This window comes from Zalophus californianus, chromosome 1 (genome assembly GCF_009762305.2).
Source record: "Zalophus californianus isolate mZalCal1 chromosome 1, mZalCal1.pri.v2, whole genome shotgun sequence".
In the NCBI taxonomy this organism is placed as follows: Eukaryota; Metazoa; Chordata; class Mammalia; order Carnivora; family Otariidae; genus Zalophus; species Zalophus californianus.
Genome location: NC_045595.1, coordinates 50,868,329 through 50,888,830, shown reverse-complemented (window position 1 = coordinate 50,888,830; position 20,502 = coordinate 50,868,329). Strand labels below are relative to the sequence as shown.

General features: G+C 47.2%; 1 protein-coding gene across 1 annotated transcript in view; it reads left to right on the top strand.

The window, feature by feature from the left end:
- The window catches only part of SRGAP3 (SLIT-ROBO Rho GTPase activating protein 3), a 240,152-nt gene that overhangs the window by 97,473 nt on the left and 122,177 nt on the right, over positions 1–20,502 (top strand). Inside the window, 1 exon segment of the mRNA XM_027584523.2 lies at positions 19,151–19,343. Coding sequence (XP_027440324.2) covers positions 19,151–19,343 — 193 coding nt within the window.

Here is a 20,502-nt window from a genome sequence, read left to right as displayed (position 1 = left end):
TCATCTGTTCATGCGGCTCAGGCGCGGGCTGCATTCCTTTCTCCCTGAGGCTTCATATCTCTCCAAAGGCCGTCATCTGGCTGGCCCTGTGGAAACACCTGGCTCAGAGTGCGTCCAATTCCTGCAGCGCAAAAGGAAGCGCTCGAACGCTCTTCACTGACAGCACATTGTTATTTTTCTTTTCCCTCTCTCATGAATCATTGTGCCTGGAATCTTCCCTGGAAGCATTCATTGGGCCAATAATTCTGTCCCCAGTACTGGGGACTCTGGTGCATTGGTGAACAATCATCCAAGGCAGCTGACGTTGTGGGTGGGGTGTGGGGGGGGTGAGCCTTATTGGGCTCAGATTCTGGCTGGTGGCACATGCTGGCTGGGGGGATTTGGGGAGCTTATCATGTGAGCCTCAGTCTTCTCGTCCATGAGCTCCTCTGGGTTTGTGGTCAGCATTACATGAGATCAGGTGTGTGAAATTGCCTTGCATAGATGGGTTTTGAATCTGATTCAAAACTGATCAACCCCAGAGGTCCCTGATCCCTCACCTCACTTCACTGGTGGCTGCGGTAACCCCACGTTCATGTTCTCTACAGAAGGGGACATCCAGGCAAGGGCCCAGCAGTTCCAGGTTTCACAAAGTGTCTCACGTGTGCCACGAACAAGCCTGCTGGGGCTGTAGCTGACGTCTGCTTCCCGCCAGGCGCCAAGAGTGAAGCATCACTGCCCCATCGCACCCTGCAGGGGGTGCCCTTGTGGGATTACCATTCTCGTTCCAAGACCCGGTCCTGTGCTCTCCGAGCTCCATTCCTTCAGGTGCCACTGAGTTCTCGCGGGTCTGTGTCACACCAGGGCCATCCTCAGTCTAAGGCCAAGTATGGGAGAAGTCCTTACCTCCAACTGCCACGCTTTGTCATGAGATTCACAGTGTCTCCCATAACACATCTGAACTGGGCCTTGACATGTGAATAGGAGTTCACACTAGTAGGGTGAGGGGTAACTATGACACTTATATTTTACTTAGAAGCTGCCCTTTTTCTCAGACTGACGCCCTCTTTATAGGTTTATGAAATCAGTTCTGCAGACTGATGCTGGGGTGCCTCCCCTACACCTGTCTTCGAGGTTTGGGCTGGAGCTCCACGCGTTGTGTCAGCAGCCACTGCACATCACATCTTTATCCCCACTACCCGCGGGTGCAGCGGGACTCTGAGCTGCACACTGTAAGGGAGAAGGCTGTGTGTGACCTCTACTACTAGAAACTCCACATTTGAAATTGGCCTTGTGGCACATCCACGGAGCTCTTGTCAAAGTTAACAAACCAGGATTTGCCAGTCAACATGTGAAATGCCTACTTTAAGGAAGGAATTTAATATCTCCCAGTTGATTCTCCCTGTCCCTGACTGTAGTACTGCAGTGGCCTCCTAACTGGTCTCCTTATCTCCCATCTCCTCTACCGATCATTCACCTGTTCTCCATGCTGCCATCGGGTTTTCCTATAACCTTGACTGTGGGGTAAAATCTGAGCCCTTGAATGTGGCCTTCAAGGTTGTTCACTCTCTGGCTCCAGGGAACCCTTCCTACCGGAGTTTCTTCTGCCTGCTGCTAAACTTCAACTTCCAGCCTCATCAGACCCTTTGCCAGTGTTTGAACAGGCTGTGCACTTCCAGATCTTGGGGCCTTTGCCTTCTCACTTATCCCTGTTCTAAGCCAAAGTGTGGGAGAAGCCCTAGTGATGCTGCCTTTTCTGCTGTCCCCTAACCTGGTGAACTCCTATGCGCTCTCCATGGCCAGGCCAGGGGAAGCCTATCTGACCACTTTGGCTACTGCCATCCCCCCTGCAGAGATCCCTGCTTCCTTCTTGGTGTGCCCATAAGCAGTTTTGTGCATATCTGTTCTAGCTCATTGTAGTGTGATTTTTTTTTGTCTATGTTGGTCTCTGCTGAATTCCTCAAAGGCAGGTCCTCTGTCATCCCTGTAGATGTGTCCTCCTGTCCTTGCACAGAGCTGGAGCAGATGCTGATGTATCTTGAGTGAATGTGGAAATGAATGAATATAGAAACAGAAAGTTAGATATGAATTGGGTCATCCACATCTGAGGAGGAAGGGGGGATTTTGAGTACTGGAGTAAAATTAATATAAGATGGAGAGGAAAGAAAGTATCTGTGAGATTTCTAGGTCTAGGTAGAAATAAGAGAATTTTTGTCTCCCTCCTGGGCATTGTGAAAAGACTTGCCAGAGTTGAAGATAAAGCTATTAACTTAGAGGAGAAAAAAAGAAATACAGGGGCATGGATAAGAATGATCTTTCAGATTTAAACATTTATAATGCATATGTAACATTTATTGAATTCTCTGACAGCATGCCAAGCACTTTTGCATGCATAATCTCATCCAATGCTTTTAGCACACTGTAAGGTAGTTATTCAACTTCTTCAAACCTGAGACTTGAAGATAAATAGGAGTTAGATGGGATAGGATGGAGAAATGGAGAGAAGAAGAGAAGGGCATTTCAGGCAGAAGAAAGAGCAAGTGCAAAGGCCCTGAGGCAAAAAAGAATTTGGTATGTTCAAGCGGCAGAGAGAAGGCTGGGGGGAGGGCTGGAAGATAGTGAGTAGGGGGCAAATGGAACCAGCTAAGGCTGTGGGGGCAGGGAGAGACCATACATAGAGTCTCATAAGCCACATGAAAGTGGAGAGTAGGGAAGACAGAAACTTGCTGGTGGTGGTATGAATTAGGTTTTTACTTTCTAAAGAAGAATTGATTTGAAAATATTGGGAAGGGGGCAACAGTAATATGGGGGCTAGTTTAGGGGGCTGTTGTGCTTGTCCAGCTCAGAGATGATGGGGACTTTAACTAGGGTGGTGGTAGTGGAGATAGAGATAAATAGATAAATTCAGAAATGTTAAGGCAATCGAATGGATAGGACTTGGTGATGGATGGAGGCATGGGGGTAAACAAAAGGTAAGGAATGGCTAGATGTTAGCTCAAGCATGTAGGGAAATAGAGGTGCCAATTCCTCGCACAGGGAATATTCAGGGAGGGGTGAGTTTCAGGGTGGAACGGTGGCGGGCAGCTCATGGGCACAGGGGTCTATGGAACTCCCTGGGAGGAAATGCTGGCTTTGATGATCACTTAGGTCCCTAGAATTTCTGAAAGTAGGACCAGGGCTAGACTGCCACCCTCCGTATCAGGTGCCTATAGGTCTATGATGTCTCTTTCCTGTGGGGGAGTGATGGGTGAGAGCTTGTCATGATCATGGTTTTGCCTAGTGCCCCTTGACCATTCAAAGACAGACACTGAACAGGAATGAGCATCACTAGCATTTGTCTGTGCTTGTTGATACTTTATGTTTCCTGCCATAAAGTACTTTCAGGATCCAAAAGGCTTCATCCTGGAAACTGGAATGCAAAATTAAATGGCATTTTATCCGTTTGTCTCCCTGATAACCCAACCCACAGCATCCTCCCTCATTTGGGAGGGAGAATGGTGAGTGAGACTTTGGAAGTTAGAATCTGTTACTGTTGTGTTCTTGCTGAAGCAGACTACATCAGGCAACTCACCTCAGTGCCAAGGAGAAATTACCAGAGGCAAAGGGAGGAGGAAGGGGAAGGACTGGGGGTTGAAGCTCATCTCCATGTGGTCAGTGCAGGCACTTTGGCTGTAAGATGACTCTTATGGGACTTTTGAGCACATAACCTGATTTAGGCCCAAACAAGACGCAGCAGTGTATTAGCGTATGAAATTGCCCTCTTGTTTGACGTATAATAAAACTCTTCATGCTGAAACTGACCTCAATCCTATGACCTCACATTCTGTGGAATTTGAGGCCCAGAACTTGGTTCATAGTAGGACCACAAAAGCAACCCATTGACCGACTGACCCAGAGAAGTGAAGCTCTTTGCCCAAAGTCTCACAAAGAATTATCGCCCGAACAGGGAGCAAGCAGAAAGAACCCACTACGCTGTGCTGCCAAGTGGCAAGCTCATAAACACGAGGTGTTTTTCCCCTTTGGTAATAGGACTCAAGACATGAAATATGAGCTTGGCAAAGAGTTCCATATTGCGTTAAGAGGACAAACAGATTTATATTGGGGTGGTAAGTGCTTGCACTGAGCCCAAGTGTGAATGATTGGATTCTAGTCTGACCATGGAAATTCGCTACTACGTTGGGAGATGTGTCTGCTAAGGGAGCTGTAACCTTTTTCTCTTTGGTTGATCTTGTGTTGCTGTTATAGTCGGTGGGCATGCAAGCAACATTTTTTACTAATTGGCAGGTAACGGAGTCTCATAAAGTAATAATAATTATACTATGAAGAAGAATCACACCTGTTTGTATAACTTTTTACTGTTTGCAGCACTCTCTCATGTATGTATATATTTCCTAATTTGATTTCACCACAGTTCAGAGGTAGGTATTGTTAATCCCAGGTCAGGGATGAGGTTAATGCCTTGAGGCAGAGCTGGAACTGACCCAGAACTTACTTTCTAAAGTCCATGTTTGAGTCTGAAATAACCTGACCAGACCACAGCATGTACGTACACCAGCATTATCTGCGCTCAGGCTTGTAACCCATTATTAAGTCACTAGGCAGCTATAATGACTTTTAATTTCTTTTCTGGGGCTTTTCCTAGAAGTTTTCTGGACTTAGCATTTGAGAAGGTACTTGATTCCCTTTCTTTACGTTTTTGCTGCCCTTCATCTATTCTCAGAGGCATGGAGGGTCTCCTGAAGAGTTTCTCTTGGAGGTTCACTGACTGACCACAAGAATTGATAGCTGTGATTGTAAGGACTTGCTTGATATGCATTGTAAAAATGAAACTCCTTCAAATAACCAGGCCCCACTCACTGATCTCCTTGAAAATTTAATCTCTGCCCCTGTTATGGAATGGACAAAGATTCCCTTTGAAAACCTTTGCAGAGTTTTACAAAGGTTAAAAAGCAAATGCACACACATACACACACGCCTGAAATCAGACCCTTCTTGTTTTCAGACGCTTCTTGTTTCTCCTTCTCTCCTTTACAAAAATCAATTGGCAAGAAGTTGCCAGGTTGCCAGGATGAGGTAATGGACAATAACTCATGTGGCTTTCAGAAACATAAATCATTCAGCCTGATGTAGTGCCTTCCCATCCCGTGGCAAGGCTTCATGAGCAGTAGCTGCTATGTGCATAAAATATTTGGGCTTCACTATGGCCTTGGATATTCTTCCATATGGCATTCTCATCAGAAGGTCTGGGAAATCCATCCTGCATCCCATTACTGTCAGGTGAATGCACACAGGGCCGGAGGCACCTTCTTAGTGAAGATTAGCAGCTCTTGCCTGGGCTGGTCAGAGTTAATGGGGGTCAATGTGGGGACAGATGTGGCAGAGGGGAGGCCACCATGCTCTGGGTTTGAATCCAGCAGGGCTGGCACTGGCCGAAGTGATATATTCTGGGAAGGTTTTCTGGAGTCAAAAGCTGGAGGTTTATAGATTGTTTTTGTTTAGCAAATACAGCATTAGCATTAAAGAGTGAATTTGAATATATTTGATCCGATCTGTGCGCTCTGTACTGTTTTACACCGGGTCCCTAGGCACATTTTTGTCATCCGCCTAACCCCAGCCCCTGGGAATATTTAAGATTGTACCCCCTAGAGGAGATGTCACTCTATTAGACCCAACCATGGCCTTCCCAGAGCCAGCCGATGTTGAGTATTTTCAAAAATGTACTGTTTCTCCCAATATTAGAGGTATAATGCCTATTATGTGGAAGATTTGAAGAATATAGAAGAAGCACTGGGGCGCCTGGGTGGCTCAGTCGGTGAAGCATCCGAGTTTTGATTTCAGCTCAGGTCATGATCTCAGGGTTGTGAGATGGAGCCCCACATTGGGCTCTGTGCTGAGTGCAGAGCCTGCTTAAGATTCTCTCTCTCCCTTTCCCTCTGCCCCTCCCCACCCTCTCTCTCCCTACCTCTCTCTCCTAAAAACAAAAAACAAAAAAGAATATAGAAGAAGCACAGTGATTAGTACAGGAGTTGGCAGCCTACAGCACACTGACCAGATACAGCCCATCACCTGTTTTTGTACATAAAGTTTTATTGAAACACAGCAATGCACGTTCATTGCTTAGTGTCTATGACTACTCTTGTGCTACACGGGCAGAACTGAGTAGTTACACGGAAATTATATGACCTGCAAAGCCTAAAATATTTACCATCTAGCCCCTTACAGAACAGTTTGCTGAGCCATGGCTTAGTGCATAGATGCTCAGTAAATATTTACTGAAGAAATGAAAAGATCTGTGATCCCACCACCCAGAGAGAACCACAGTTAACGTTTTGGTGTGTAATATTTAGTCTTTGTGTATAAATGGCTAGAGTAACATTTTCGGAGGGCTAAACTATACATCATATTTTTGTAACCCACTTTTGTCATGTGATATATATTATGGGCATTTTTCAGGGTTATTATTATTATACAACATATATAAACATATATAAACTGCATGAGAGTTGCATGGATGTACCAGGATACTTAAGCAATCCCCTATTGCTGGATTATGTTGTGTCCAGGTTTTCACTTTTATAAACAATGCTGTGATAAGTATCTCAGCACATACATTTTTTGTGTACGCCTTATTCCATCTCATTTTGCTCATGATTTCTTCACCTAGGTGTGGCTTATCCTCCCAGCACACTGGGGATTGAGAGTGAGGATCCTACTGTATACATATTTTTTTTAAAGATTATTTATTTATTTATTTGAGAGAGAGAGAGAGAATGAGAGAGAGCACGAGAGGGAAGACGGTCAGAGGGAGAGGCAGACTCCCCGCCGAGCAGGGAGCCCGACGCGGGACTCGATCCCGGGACTCCAGGATCACGACCTGAGCCGAAGGCAGTCGCTGAACCGACTGAGCCACCCAGGCGCCCTGTATACATATTTTCATCTCGCCTCCTCCTTTCCTCGAACACACACATAGTAGGCAACCAGTAAATGCTTGTAGGTGTGTACGGCATAATGTCCTCCTCGCCCTCCCTGCTTGTACAGATCCTGTGAGTCCTGCCCCGGCTCTCCTCCTTCATGAGGTCCCTCCTTCTTCTGGTCGTCCGACTTGCTATATCATTCACTGCTTAGACCATATCCTGTCATTCTTTAGAGCTTTCAAAGCGTGTGATGTGTATCGTATCAGTCCACGCTACAAGCGCGGGGACTCAAAACAACACTCATGAATTCTCTCAAGGTCCTAGAGGCCACGCAGTCTGAAGTCAGAATTCTGTTTCACTTGGCCAAAATTAAAATGTTGTGAGAGCCCCAAAAACTCCTTCCAGAGACTCTAGGGGAGAATCATGCCTTGCCTCTTCCTGCTTCTGGTGGCTGCTGGGATTCCCTGGCTCATGGCTGCATAATTCCAGTCTCTGCCTCTGTGGTCACATTGGCCTCTTCCTCTTCTGTCTGTGCCGTCTCCTACTTTCTCTCCCCAAAAGGACGCTTGTGATTGCAGTTAGGGTCCACCTGGATAATCCAGGATCATCTCCTCATCTCGAGATCCTTAATCACCTCTGCACAGCCCTCTTCAGCTTTTTAGGGTGACATTCACAGTTTTCAGGGATTAGGAGCTGAATATCTTTTGGGGGTCATTATTCAGCCTACCACATACATCACTTCATTTGTCTAGTTAATTGATTCTTGTAAAAATCTTTGTGAGGAACCAGCTTGGTGGCAGGCACTGTCGCTGTGCTAACTTCCTTGCATCACAACAGGACTTGTGTATGAAGAACTGTAGTCAGAATAGCTGAGCACTGGCCAAGCAGCTGGGAGACCCAGATTCTGGTACCACGTTGGGTGAGGCTCTCCGTTCTTTGACTCCTCTGTGAATTAAGGGGTTGGACCAACTGCCATTTTCTTTTTTTTTTCTTAAAGATTTTATTTATTTATCTGACAGAGAGAGACAGCGAGAGAGGGAACACAAGCAGGGGGAGTGGGAGAGGGAGAAGCAGACTCCCTGCCCAGCAGGGAGCCCGAATGGGGGCTCAATCCCAGGACCCTGGGATTATGACCTGAGCCGAAGGCAGACGCTTAATGACTGAGCCACCCAGGCACCCCCCCAACTGCCATTTTCTGAAGTGAGGACAGAACACCACTCTTGGTATATATGGAGGATGATTTTGGGTGGTTCACAGGGGCAAAACTGAACAGCAATGACTCACAGAAAGAAACAGTTGTTTGCTTTTTAATTGTCCTTCAACCCTTCTGATGACCTTAAGGAGAAAAGTCTCCATTAGGTGCTAGCATGCCTTCGACACTTCTTTGAATACTTGCCAAACTCCTTTTTTTTTTTTTTTAAACATTTGAGTTTTATTTATTTGACGGAGAGAGAGACAGCGAGAAAGGGAACACAAGCAGGGGGAGTGGGAGAGGGAGAAGCAGGCTTCCTGCCGAGCAGAGACCCCGGGATCATGACCCGAGCCGAAGGCAGACGCTTAACGACTGAGCCACCCAGGCGCCCCTTGCCAAACTCCTTTTATCAAAAAGAAAGCAGGTCTCAGGTAACAGAAGCTAGGTAGAATTTAATAACATTATTTTGTGTCCATTGTATTTATTTTTACAGACACCTCCCATTAATGATGAGTGATTCAAGTTTTTCTATTGATGACAGTACTATAAAGTATTCCATGTAGAAAGCAAGGTGATTTAAAGAAATATGTTGAATAAACACAGGATGGATGGTTTATAGAGAGGACACATTGTGAAGATGGCCTTAACGTTTGGGAAACACTCCATGTTTCCAGGCTGGCCCCCAGCTCTCTGACTTCTACTTTAGTTCTAGAAGCAGGGTAGGATTGAAAACAAAAAGAAGCATTCTCAGTCAGAGGACGCAGCTGGAAATTCAGAATTAATGAATCCTGATTTCTTCCCATTTAAATGCATCTGATCCTTCAGGGACCATTGGGCAGCAAAGCCGTGAATATTAATCTCGTGTTGAAATTGATCACGGCCCACTTTAACTCAGAGCTTCTGGTAATAGGAGGCGGGGCCTTATTCTGACCATTCTTTGCATTTTGCTGAACATCTGGAAGGCGGGGAGGCAACTTCTGTCTGACTTCTTCATGAGAGGGAATGGCTATTATTTAGACACGGCACAGATGCTGTGGGGAAGCCTCTCTCCCACCTTCTCTCCTGTCCAGTTTCTGGTTTACCAATCCAGGTAGAGGCGGTCAGGAGGCTTCGGAGCTGGGTCTCTGCCTTTGGACCACAGTGGGAAGTGGGAATCTCCTATTTCCCATCTCTTCAGCCATGGAGGTATATCTAATGCTAATTCCCTAGTGTGTTTGGGACCATATTGTTTCCTCTTACTTAGAGGAAGATTTTACTGGTTGACAGCATTATCATCACCATTATTAAATAACTGTTAGTTTTTCAAAACACTAGCCCATATACTGTGCTTCATTTTTGGGGGAGGGAGTGGTGGTGAGAGGAGGAGGGGGGAAATGCCAATCATTTCACCCAGCTTTTGTGTTCCCTCACCCTCCAAAAATGCTGGAAGCAGATGTAACTTGCTTCAAGGAAGCCTCCGGAGTGGATGTGCTTTGATTATCTGTGCTAAGTCTGGCTTTCGCTGCTCTAGGAATAGTAGATGGCTGAAGACAGAATGTAAGAATTTGGCTGACTTGGTATATAGTACGTACAGCAAGTGCTCAGGAGACATCCCTGGTAAGTGGTATAGATTTAGAGCCCAAAGACTCCTTAATGTGTAAGTGAAATTCGGCACGTCAGTTTGCTTCTCTGTGCCTTAGTATCCTCCTCTGCAAAATCAGGTAATAGTAGTAGTTACTCCCAAGGCTGTAGCATAATATTCGCTGCTTTGCCTGAATAAGGAGACAATTCGTGGGGAGCACTCAGCACAATAACTCTCTACTGTTATTCCCTCCATTTTGCAGGTGGTAAAGTCAAGGCCCAGAGAGGTTACTGACTTGCTGAAGGTCACACAGCTAGCAAGCTTCAAGGCCAGTCTCTGAACTTAGCAAGTCTGATCCCAGATCTGGCTCTTGGCATTGCATCACCCAGCTCACAACTGATTTAGGACTGAAGTGGTGAAAAGATATGAGAAACCGTTCTATTATTGGGATGATTTGCTGTGCTTGGTGGGGAGAAGAGCTAGACTGGGGCAGTGCCCGGCAGGGCCAGGCCAGCCCAACTTTGAATCCTGTGATTTGGGCAGGTCCTTTCCCTTCTCTTGGGCCTCAGTTCCCTCACTGATGGTGTGATACCCAGCCCCTCCCCGAGCCTTTGGTGGTCAGAAGCCATGATGGATGTGAAATGGGCTTGGTCAAGGTTCATACAGGACTGTCTTTGGTAGGGGTCCCTGGCCCAAAGAGGGAGACAAAGCAAAGTGCCAGGAACTGGTTCAAGTCAGCAGAGAGGGCAGACTGAGGAGCTTGCTCCCCATCACCCATCCAGTCAGCTCCACCCGCAGTGCAGGTGGGGAGGGTGGCACGCATATGGGGGCCTTCCATCGTGGTTGCCGGGAGACAGCACGTGGTGGCTGGGACTGGCCGAGCAGCTGGTGCTCTCCAGCGTGGCGCGGCGCAGAGCCCAGGTGCCCTTGGCGGGGGGTGGGTTGGGGGGCTCGGGTCACCTATGACAAGCCGCCTCTTCACAAATGGGAGGCTGGGAGAAGGGTGGGGGTGCGGAGCCCGCACCGGGCCAACGGAGCCTTTTTGTGCAGGGCCCAGGCTTTTGGAGCGGACAGAAGGAGGAGGGAACCCAGCACTGAGCGGCCCCAGGGATGGTGCCCAGGGACAATATAGCCTTCTTGGCGGAGTTGTGTTTGGAGGGTGTGAGATGGGCTGGGGGAGCACCTAGCCTAGTGCCCAGTGTGCCCCATGCTCCGTCTACACAGCTACAGCAGCAGTGATGGCCCATTCCATTCCTGCCACTTACTGCTTATCTGCTGTGCACCAGGCATCACGCCAGGTACTTTATATGCACACCATCTCTCTGTTGACAAACCCAAGAGGAAGGTAGTATTATTCCCCATTTTATAGATGAGAAAACAGACTCAGGGAGCTGAAGTGATGTCTACAAAGTGGAGAAAACCAGGTTTGTGCCCAGGCTGGCTGTCCCCAAAGCCTGTGAGCCTGTGTCGCCCCTCTGTGGAGGCTGTTGGCCCAGGGTCTCCTAGGTGCCTGGCACCTCGCACACATTTCTAGTCTGATCCTTGCAGTACCCCTGCGGGGTGAGCATAGTTACCTGCCTTTCGCAGATGGGAAGACAGCTCAGAGAAAATGGCTTGCTTGCCCAAGACCTCCCAGTGCGTGTCTGGCAGAGACAATTTTCCAACTTGTGACAGCGGCTGGAGTCCAGGCTCTGTGGGTCTCTCCACTCCCTCTGCCACACCACCTCCCTCCCCTAAGGCTGGAGTTGGATGGCAGTGGACTCTTTTGGGATGCTGGCTGTTGGGCTGGCCACAGAAAGCAATAGTAATAAATGATGATCATAGCTACTGAGAGCTTTTATTAAACCTCTCATCCAGTGCTACCCACTAGAACTTGCGGCAGTGCTGGGACATATTTTGCTCTGTCCTGTACAGTAGCCCCTAGCCACATGTGCTTTTGAAATGTGGCAAGTGCAACTGAGAGGTGAATTTTTTATTTCAATCAAATTTAAATAGCCACCTATGGCTAGTGGCCACTGTGTTAGACAGGGCAGTGCTAAAATAGAGCATTGAACTAAGAGCTTTCTTGAATGATCGCTCATTCTTACAGCAACAATACGAGATAGATTATTACCATCCCCATTTTACAGAGGAAACTGAGTTGCAGGGAGATGAAACAGACGTGCCCATGTTTACTCAGCTTACTGTGTGGCAGGGCCGGGATTTGAATCCCCTGGGCAGGTGAACCCAGAGCCTTTTACATTGTGCTATCAAGTCGGTGTTTCCCTCCTTGAGGTCGAGCTCAGGATGCACTGGGATGGATATGGTGACAGCCAGGACCGGTGAGAATGGCACCAGGATGACAGATGGGGTATGGGACGGAGACAGGAGGTGGAGCGGGGCATGATCCTGAAAGCGGAGGCATTGGATCCCCCAGCGAGGGCGCCTTGACCTGGAGCCCGGGTAATCCTGGTTCCCGTCTGCCCCTTACTCTGGATTTGAGCCCTGACTCTGCCAATTTCTGGGTGAGCCTGGGGCAAATCCCCCCCCCCCCCCCCCCACTCCTTGAGTCTCAATTGCTTCATCTCTGAGACAGGAATGATAGTAGCAGCAGCCTCATAGGACACGGTGATAATGGGCGGGACCGTGTGTGCACAGATGTGAGGAGAAGGCACTGTCAGCGGCAACATGCCATACAGTCCGTCCCCCTTGTTAGCTCCAGAAACTACCAGCGAGGGTATACCAGCCTTCTCTGTGGAGCGGGGGACATGGGCCCGCTTGGTCTTGATTTTCAGGATGAATGTGCTGCAAAAGTGGGGTCTCACCACCCAGGAGGTGTCAGAACAGTTGCCATATTATCAGGACAGGGCCCAAGGATTAGAATTGGGTGGGGCCCGGGAAGCTGCATTTAAAGTTGCTCTTAAGGTCGCACTCTGATCCCTCTTTCTAACCCATCTGCAGGCCGGGGGCAGAGGCCTCCGAGGACAAGTTGTGGGCATTCCTAACTGGTCAGACTTGCTAACCAGTGCTGCAGCCTTTGTCTCAAGTTTCTGGCTTTGTCTGCCTTTCTTTTCTCTCTCCCTCTCTTTTATTATGGAAAGTTCCAAACATTACCGAAGTAGGAGCTAGTAGAACAAGCCTCTTCCTCCCATCCATCACCACAGCCAAACTTCAACAATCAACTCAAGGCCAATCTTGTGTTACCTATAAGCCTGCCACTCCCCAGCCCCGCACCCAAGGTTATTTTGAAGCAAATCCCAACATGCCTGTTTTTTAAATAGTCCCTGTGACCCCCTCCCACGTAGACTTCTGGGAGGTACCAACTGGTACAGTTTCAGAGGGGGGCATTTTAGCAATCTCCAAACAGTCGTGCAAATGCCTTTCGCTCCTGCACTTCCACGTGAAGGGTCCGTCACACAAATGACACACCTGCACAAGTGCAAAATGAAGCCTGCATATGGTTATTCATTCCAGTATTGTTGGTGATAGTGAAGGATTGCAAACAACCTGAAGGTCCAGAAAAGGGAACTGGCTAAGATTTTTTAAATTTTACAGTGGAATTCTATAGTACTGTGAAAAGGAACGAGGAAGTTCTTTATAAAGTGATATGGACTGATCTTTCCAATGTATTCTTATTTTCTTTTTAAGTTTTATTTATTCATTTATTTGAGAGAGAAAGAGAGAGCATGAGCAGGGGGAGGGGCAGAGGGAGAGGGAGAAGCGGACTCTGGCCCAAGGCAGGGCGGGGGTGGGGGGGGTCAGGAGGGGGTGATGATCCCATGACCTCAGGATCATGACCTGAGCTGAAGGCAGACACTTAAGTGACTGAGCCACCCAGGCATCCCTTCCCAATGTATTCTTTTTTTTTTTTTTAATTTTTATTGTTATGTTAATCACCATACATCACATCATTAGTTTTTGATGTAGTGTTCCATGACGCATTGTTTGTGCATAACACCCAGTGCTCCAGGCAGAACGTGCCCTCTTTATTACCCATCACCAGGCTAGCCCATCCCCCCACCCCCCTCCCCTCTAGAACCCTCAGTTTGTTTTTCAACTTCCCAATGTATTCTTAAAAGGCAAAAGTAAGGTACCGAACGCTGTGAATGATATGCTGTCATGTGTGTAAAATTGGGGGAAATAATCTATTTGAAATACACCATTTTTTCTAGAAGGATACACATGAACCTGGTAAGTTGGTTACCTTTTTCGAGGGGGACTAGATGGCTGGTGGACAGAGGTGGGAGAGAGATTTTTCTCTTTATATCCTGTCTACCTTTTGAATTTTGTACTAAGTCTTTAAATTCTTACATTTCTTATCTAAAAGTAGAACTTCTTTTTTTCAGTAAACCTAAAACTGCTCTTAAATATAGTCTATTAGTTAACAAAAAGTATGTCTCCAAATGAGTTGAAAACTTATTTGGCTTGCACAAAATATTTATAATTCCCCCAAATTGGAAACTATCAAGATGTTTTTCAGGAGGTGAATGGATAAATAAACTGTGAATATTATTCCATGCAATGGAGGATTATTCAGTGATAAAAAGAAATGAGCTATGAAGCCATAAAAAGACACGGAGGAACTTTAAATGCTTATTGCTAAGTAAAAGAAGCCAGCTTAAAAAGCGTATATAATGTATGATTCCAACTATATGACTTTCTGGAAAAGGCAAAATTAGAGAGATAGTAAAAAGCTGAGTAGTTTTCAGGGGGTGTAGAGAGGAGGGAGGAAGGGATGAATAGGTGGAACATGGGGGATTTTTAGGGCAGTGAAGATACTCTGTACGATACCATAATGATAGCCACATGACATTATGCTTTTGTCCAAACACGCCGAGAGTGAGTCCTAACCTAAACTCTGGACTTTAGTAAATAGTAGCATATTAGCTTTGTCCATCAGTTGTAATAGATGTACCACACCAATCAATGCAAGAGGTGGATAATAGGAGAAACAGTGCCTGGGAGTGAGAGAGAGTATTTGGGAACTCTTTGTACTTCCTGGTTAATTTTTCCATAAACCTAAAGCTTCTCTAAAAAACAATCTATTAATTTTTTAAAATAGAATTTCTAATTACCTTGAACCTGAAGAAGACCTGCTGCCTCTGCTTGTGGGGTTGTAGTTGTGAATGGGGTGGGGAGCGTGGGGATCCTTGTTCACCCTAAGGCTGGTGGCCCTGAGTGTTGCCATGGGCAGTGGCTTTGGCACAGCCACAGTGGTCTTTGGTGAGACTATTGCAGGAGAAGCAGCAAGAGCCATATGGGGAATGGATAGGCAGGCTGTAGATTCTTGGGCTTCGAATGTCAGAGGAGTTTGGCTTTGATCCTGTAAGCAATAGGGAGCTATGGAGAATTTTATCAGGAGAGTGCCACGGAGAGCTGTGCTTCAGGAGTCCAGGTGTCAGAATTAGTTTTGCCCCGTCTTTGGGCCTCATGCCTCTAACTGTAAAACCAGGGGGCTGCACTAGGTGATTGGAGAGGTCATCTTCAGTTCCAAGGTTCTGACAGCAGAGCTTTTCCTGACTCTCCAAACCCCTTTTCCTCCCTGCCCCACCAGCTTTTAATTTTTTTGCTGCTCCGTGCTGTACTGTGGCTGGAACCGCCCCCTGGGGGGAATGTCTGCCGAATGGAGTCTGAGCCTTGGGAGCAATTCTGTTTTATTTTATTTTTGTCACTCCTTTGAAATCTTCAAGGATAAAACCCCAATCTGTGCCAGCTCCAAGGAGGAGCAACTTGGAAGGGAGTTAGAAATGACGAGATGGGTAATCAAATCCTTTCAGGGTTCCAGAGCACGGGCAAGCTGCAGTCGGAGATCCGGCCAGGACCGTTTCCTGCTAGAAGGATTTGACTCTGAGCTGGCCAAACTGCAGGAAGGTTCTATGCATGACCCAGCCTGGAGGCTCCAGCTGGTGGTATGAATTGGGGGAGATTCTCTGCTCCTTCCAAATCCTCTTCTGTCATCATAGTGTGATTTATGAGCTTTTCCTCTAAAATATGAGAACACTGGCTCCTGATTATGCCCTGTAAAGCAGGAAAGCAGTGGCTGTAGCATTTCTGATTAATTCTCTTTAGACCACCATCTTGTCACAAAAAGGATACAAGAGGTTGAATACAGATGGATTACAGTCTTTAAAAAAAAAAATAATATGGTCTCAGTCTAGTTAGGTATCTGGAGGGTCGTTGCTGCCATCAGAGGGATCTGGGCTTGATTCCTAGATTAATTGCAACACACCAGCTGTTATGAACAGAGGCTGCTTACCCCTGAGCCTCTACCTCCTCATCTCTTGGGGGAGAGTGGGGAACGCTAGCAGCACCTGCCTTATGGGGGACAGATGATGTGAGATAAATATGCAAAGAAGTCAGCACTGGGCCTGCAACAAATGATGGACTCCATAAATGCTAATGATTACTATTAAGATTATTTTGAGTCCCAAATAGTAGATGGTCTGAAAGTAATTTGAAAAATATTTGGAAAACATTTTTATAACTATGTGTTGATATGGTAGGGCTTGCCCTTTGGGGAATGATGGCATCTCAATCCAATTCAACACATAGGCCATGTCATAGGCATACCTGTGTAACTTGTTACAGTTCAGGGAACAAAATGTGACCTTGGACAAGTTCCTGATTGTAGTTTACACAGAGCTGTGCTTTCTTCCTCTGTAAAAATGGATAATAATGTCATGTTGTATATGTGTGTGTGTGTGTGTGTGTGTGTGTGTGTGTGTACAGTGTGGTGTGTGGTGTATGGTATGTTTGTGGTGTGCTGTGTGTGGGATGTGGTGTATGGTGTGTATGTGTTGTGTGGGGTGTGTGTGTGGTGTTTGTGTGTATGTTTGTGTCGAGCGAGACTCCCATAATCACAAAACTTAAGATCCTTGGGTAAAAGCACTTGGTAAAAATAAATAGTAATTTGCTGTACAGATATTGATTTCCTGGTGATCTATTATGTGCGGGGAAAATCCACCTTCAGAGCTTAAATTTCATTTGAGGAGCTAATGTGGATATGACACACGTTCATGAAAGAATTGAAACGGCAGGAGGCAGTCAGAGACAAACTGAAGTACCATGGGAGTTCACAGTAGGGCTGGGAGGGTCAAGCAGTCCAGGACTCCCTGGGAGGAACAGTACTTGACGTGGGCTCTAAAGCAGGTTTTAAACTTTTTTGCTTGCCTACCCTCTAAGTGAACTCAGGGGGAAAGAAACTCTCTTGCCTCATACATTTTAACTTGACATCTGAAATGTTTCATTATAAATTTAAGTAGTTACAGAGGATATCATTTCTACCATATTGTAAATATTGATTTTGTAGAATAAAATTACACTACTCTCTTAAATGTATCAAATGGAAATGAAATAACAGAGCAATTTTTTATTTTGCTTTTTTATTGCAGGATTACTTATCTAGAGTAGAATGCACAGATCTCCAGTATGCAACTCAATTTTTTTTTCAAAGATTCTATTTATTTATTTGTCAGAGAGAGAGAGAGCGAGCGGGCACAAGCAGGGGGAGCTGCAGGCAGAGGGAGAAGCGGGCTCCCCCCTGAGCAAGGAGCCCAATGTGGGACTCGATCCCAGGACCACGACCTGAGCCGAAGGCAGCTGCTTAACCGACTGAGCCACCCAGGCACCCCACTCTATCATACTTCTTTTGATCTAAAACATGTATGTAAACTGAAATAGACATTGAAAACTATTCCTTTGCCCATAGAACTCTAAGTAGCTTTCTTTTGGATTGATTTATCATTACAGTGATCACATACACAGTTCATCAAAATAATATGGGTATTTTATACATCTGATAAATAATTACTAAACATAAACGTAAGATAGTGTGGGAAATGCTTCTCATAATGAGATGGATGGGGATAGTTGACGGCAGTGCTTCTCATACTTTAAGGTACATAGGACCATCTGGGGATCTTGCTAAAATGCAGATTCTGAATCAGAAATTCTGGATTGGGGCCTGAAATTCTGCTTTTCTAGTAAGCCCACTGGTGATGCTGATGCTGCTGGTCACAGACCACACTTTGAGTAGCAAGGGTTCAGGATCCCAAAGGAAGATTTGCTAACACCAACATTCTAAATTGTCCATTTTTTTTTGGCACCCAGATATTTTGACATTTAAGGGCACTAGGCCATAGTCAGATTCTGGATGAAGAAGTTGGTCTTTCTTCTGCAAAGCAGGAGAAGGACCAATGTGAAGAGGGAAGTGGGGAAGGAGAGCAGTTACGTCATCTAGACTGAGACACATTCTCAGGCAGAGCAGGGAAGGGTGGAAATGGAAACAGGATCTTCAGCTGAATCCCTTGTACTTTTCCTGCCTGTGTACCCTTGGGGAAGCCTTTATGTACCCCAGTGTAGGGCTGCCCCCTGTGAAGACCACTTCTCTGAAGGATGCTAAGATGCTGTTGGCCCTCGTTTCCGACAGGGTGCCTATTTATGCGGGTGGGATTGGACATGTCAAAGACTGGTTTGAACAGTTTCGAGAGTCTACTGGGGGTAAATCCTGACAAGTAAAGTTTGTGGCTGGGCAGCGGATGGCCTTGAATTCCATGCTAAGGAGTTGGGCTTAATACTCAGGCAGAGGGGGGCTGTGGGGTGTTTTGAGCAGGGAGCTGGTGTGAGCAGAGTGCTTTGGGGAGACCGATGTGTTGAGCAGCTTGTGGGATGGCGGGGAAGGAGTTAAAGCGGAGGGCCCGCAGCACGCTACAGGCTTGAAGATGAGGTTGGCTGTCGTTATTGGGATTTGCTTGTGATTTTTATCTCCACCTCCCCAGTTTTTGAACTTTCGCCCTGGTTGCACAGACCTGGTTTGCTGTCCATATTTCCTGAAGTGTGGGTGACGGTCCTCTAGGGGTACTTGAGATGTTTATGCATGGAACTCAAGGTGATTTAACGCGGAACACAGACGTGGCCTTAAGTAACCCTGAAACCCATGAGCCCCTGGCATCCCCTTCTCAGCCGCTCTCAGCCCCAACTGCATCTGGAGAAAGTCTTTAGCGCCCCGCCCCCTCCCGTTTTCCTTTTGTTGACAGAGAGCAGGCAGCCTGGGCTCAGGGCCTCTGGTAAGCAGTAGTCTCTAGATAGACTTTTACAGACTTTTTGTTTTTGTTGAGTTCATTTTCTGTGTCGCAGGATGGCATGTGGTCCTGGTTTTGCCCTCCCTGCAGTGACACAAAGCCGTTCATTTCAAATACGTTTGTTTCAGTAGGAAAAGTGAGCCAACTGACTAGATCATATGGAAGAAATAATAATGCTGGCGGCATGTGGATATGGCAAAAGCCATGGTGGTGACACGCCATGACTCAACTTGGGGAAACATGGGGTGAGACCATGTGACAGAAGCCAGCCCGTGCCAGATCTCCGTGCCGATGCCGGAGAGGCTCTGGGGGACCAGGGTGGCGGTGGGGAGGGGGGCTGCAGGAATCGCAGTGCCTGTGCCGAGGGGCCCCAGGTCAGCCGGGCGGGTCCCACCGCGGTGCCCACCACAGCCTAACACCCGCTGCCCCTTGCCTCTGCCCACAGAGATCCGCACGCAGCTGGTGGAGCAGTTCAAATGCCTGGAGCAGCAGTCTGAGTCCCGGCTGCAGCTGCTCCAGGACCTCCAGGAGTTCTTCCGCCGGAAAGCTGAGATTGAGCTGGAGTACTCCCGCAGCCTGGAGAAGCTGGCCGAGCGGTTCTCCTCCAAGATCCGCAGTTCCCGAGAGCACCAGTTCAAGTGAGGAGGGGACCGGGGCTGGGGCCGAGGGGAGGCAGCAAAGCAGAAAGGAGGCAAAGACTCACTGGAGGCCGACCGATGTGCTTTTAAGGCCCTGGGAGTGCAGGTTATGGACCCCTCTGTGCCTGGCTTCTTCCTCCTCTGAAAATGAGAATAGAGATAGTTCTCACGCATAAGGATGCTGCAGAGAATGAACGAGAAAAGTACTTGTGGCAGACAGGAAATGCTCAGTAAATTGTCCTTGCTGTTGCTCTTATCCTACCAAGCCCCAGGCATTGCGTTAGTCTTCATTTGGGCTAAGGTGACCTCCCCCCTCCTTTCAGGACATCCGGACCCTTTTATGGGAGGGGGGGATGCCAGCCAGTCCACTTCCCAATTCCCTCAGCACAGGGATCTCAGAATCTCTTCTCCATGGAACTGATGCTCAATGCATCCTCCTTACACCCCTGGAGGATCGGTGCCAGGGCCTCTTTCTCTGCCTCGTTTATTTATAATACACAAACTCCCTGGGTCCTGATTTCTCACACTCCATACTCTGGGTTTGTGAGCTCGGATCCCCTCAGGCATTGACGTGGGCTGCCTCTGAGTCTGCCAGCAACAAAACCTCGTTGCCCTGAACCCGCTGGGGCCAGCCTCCTAAGTGCAGGTAGGAGGTAGCAACCTCACCGGGAGAGCGCTCACCGGGCAGGGCGCCACTCTGCGGCTGTCTCTCCCTCTGCCATGCTCCCGGGACCTTCTCCTCCACCTGTCATCTCTCCAGCCAGTAACCCTCAACCACAGGGAATCAGCAACTTGCTCCAACCCTCTGACCCACTCCTCCTTCCTCTGGGTCTGATCCTGTTTTTCTCTCTACATTTAAAAAAACTGTGGTAAAACACACCTAATATAAAATCTACTGTCTTAACCATTTTTAAGTGTATAGTTATGTAGCGTGAAGGATACTCACACTGTTGTGCAACCATCACTACAATACACCCCCACAGTGCTTTTCATCTGGCGAAACAGCAACTCCCTTCGCATGAAACACTAACTCCCCATTCCCTCCCCCTCGAATCCCTGGCAACCACCATTTGACTTGCTGTCTCTATGAATCTCACTACTGTAGGGACCTCAGAGAAGTGAAATCATACAGTAGTTGCCCTTTTGTGTCTGGCTTATT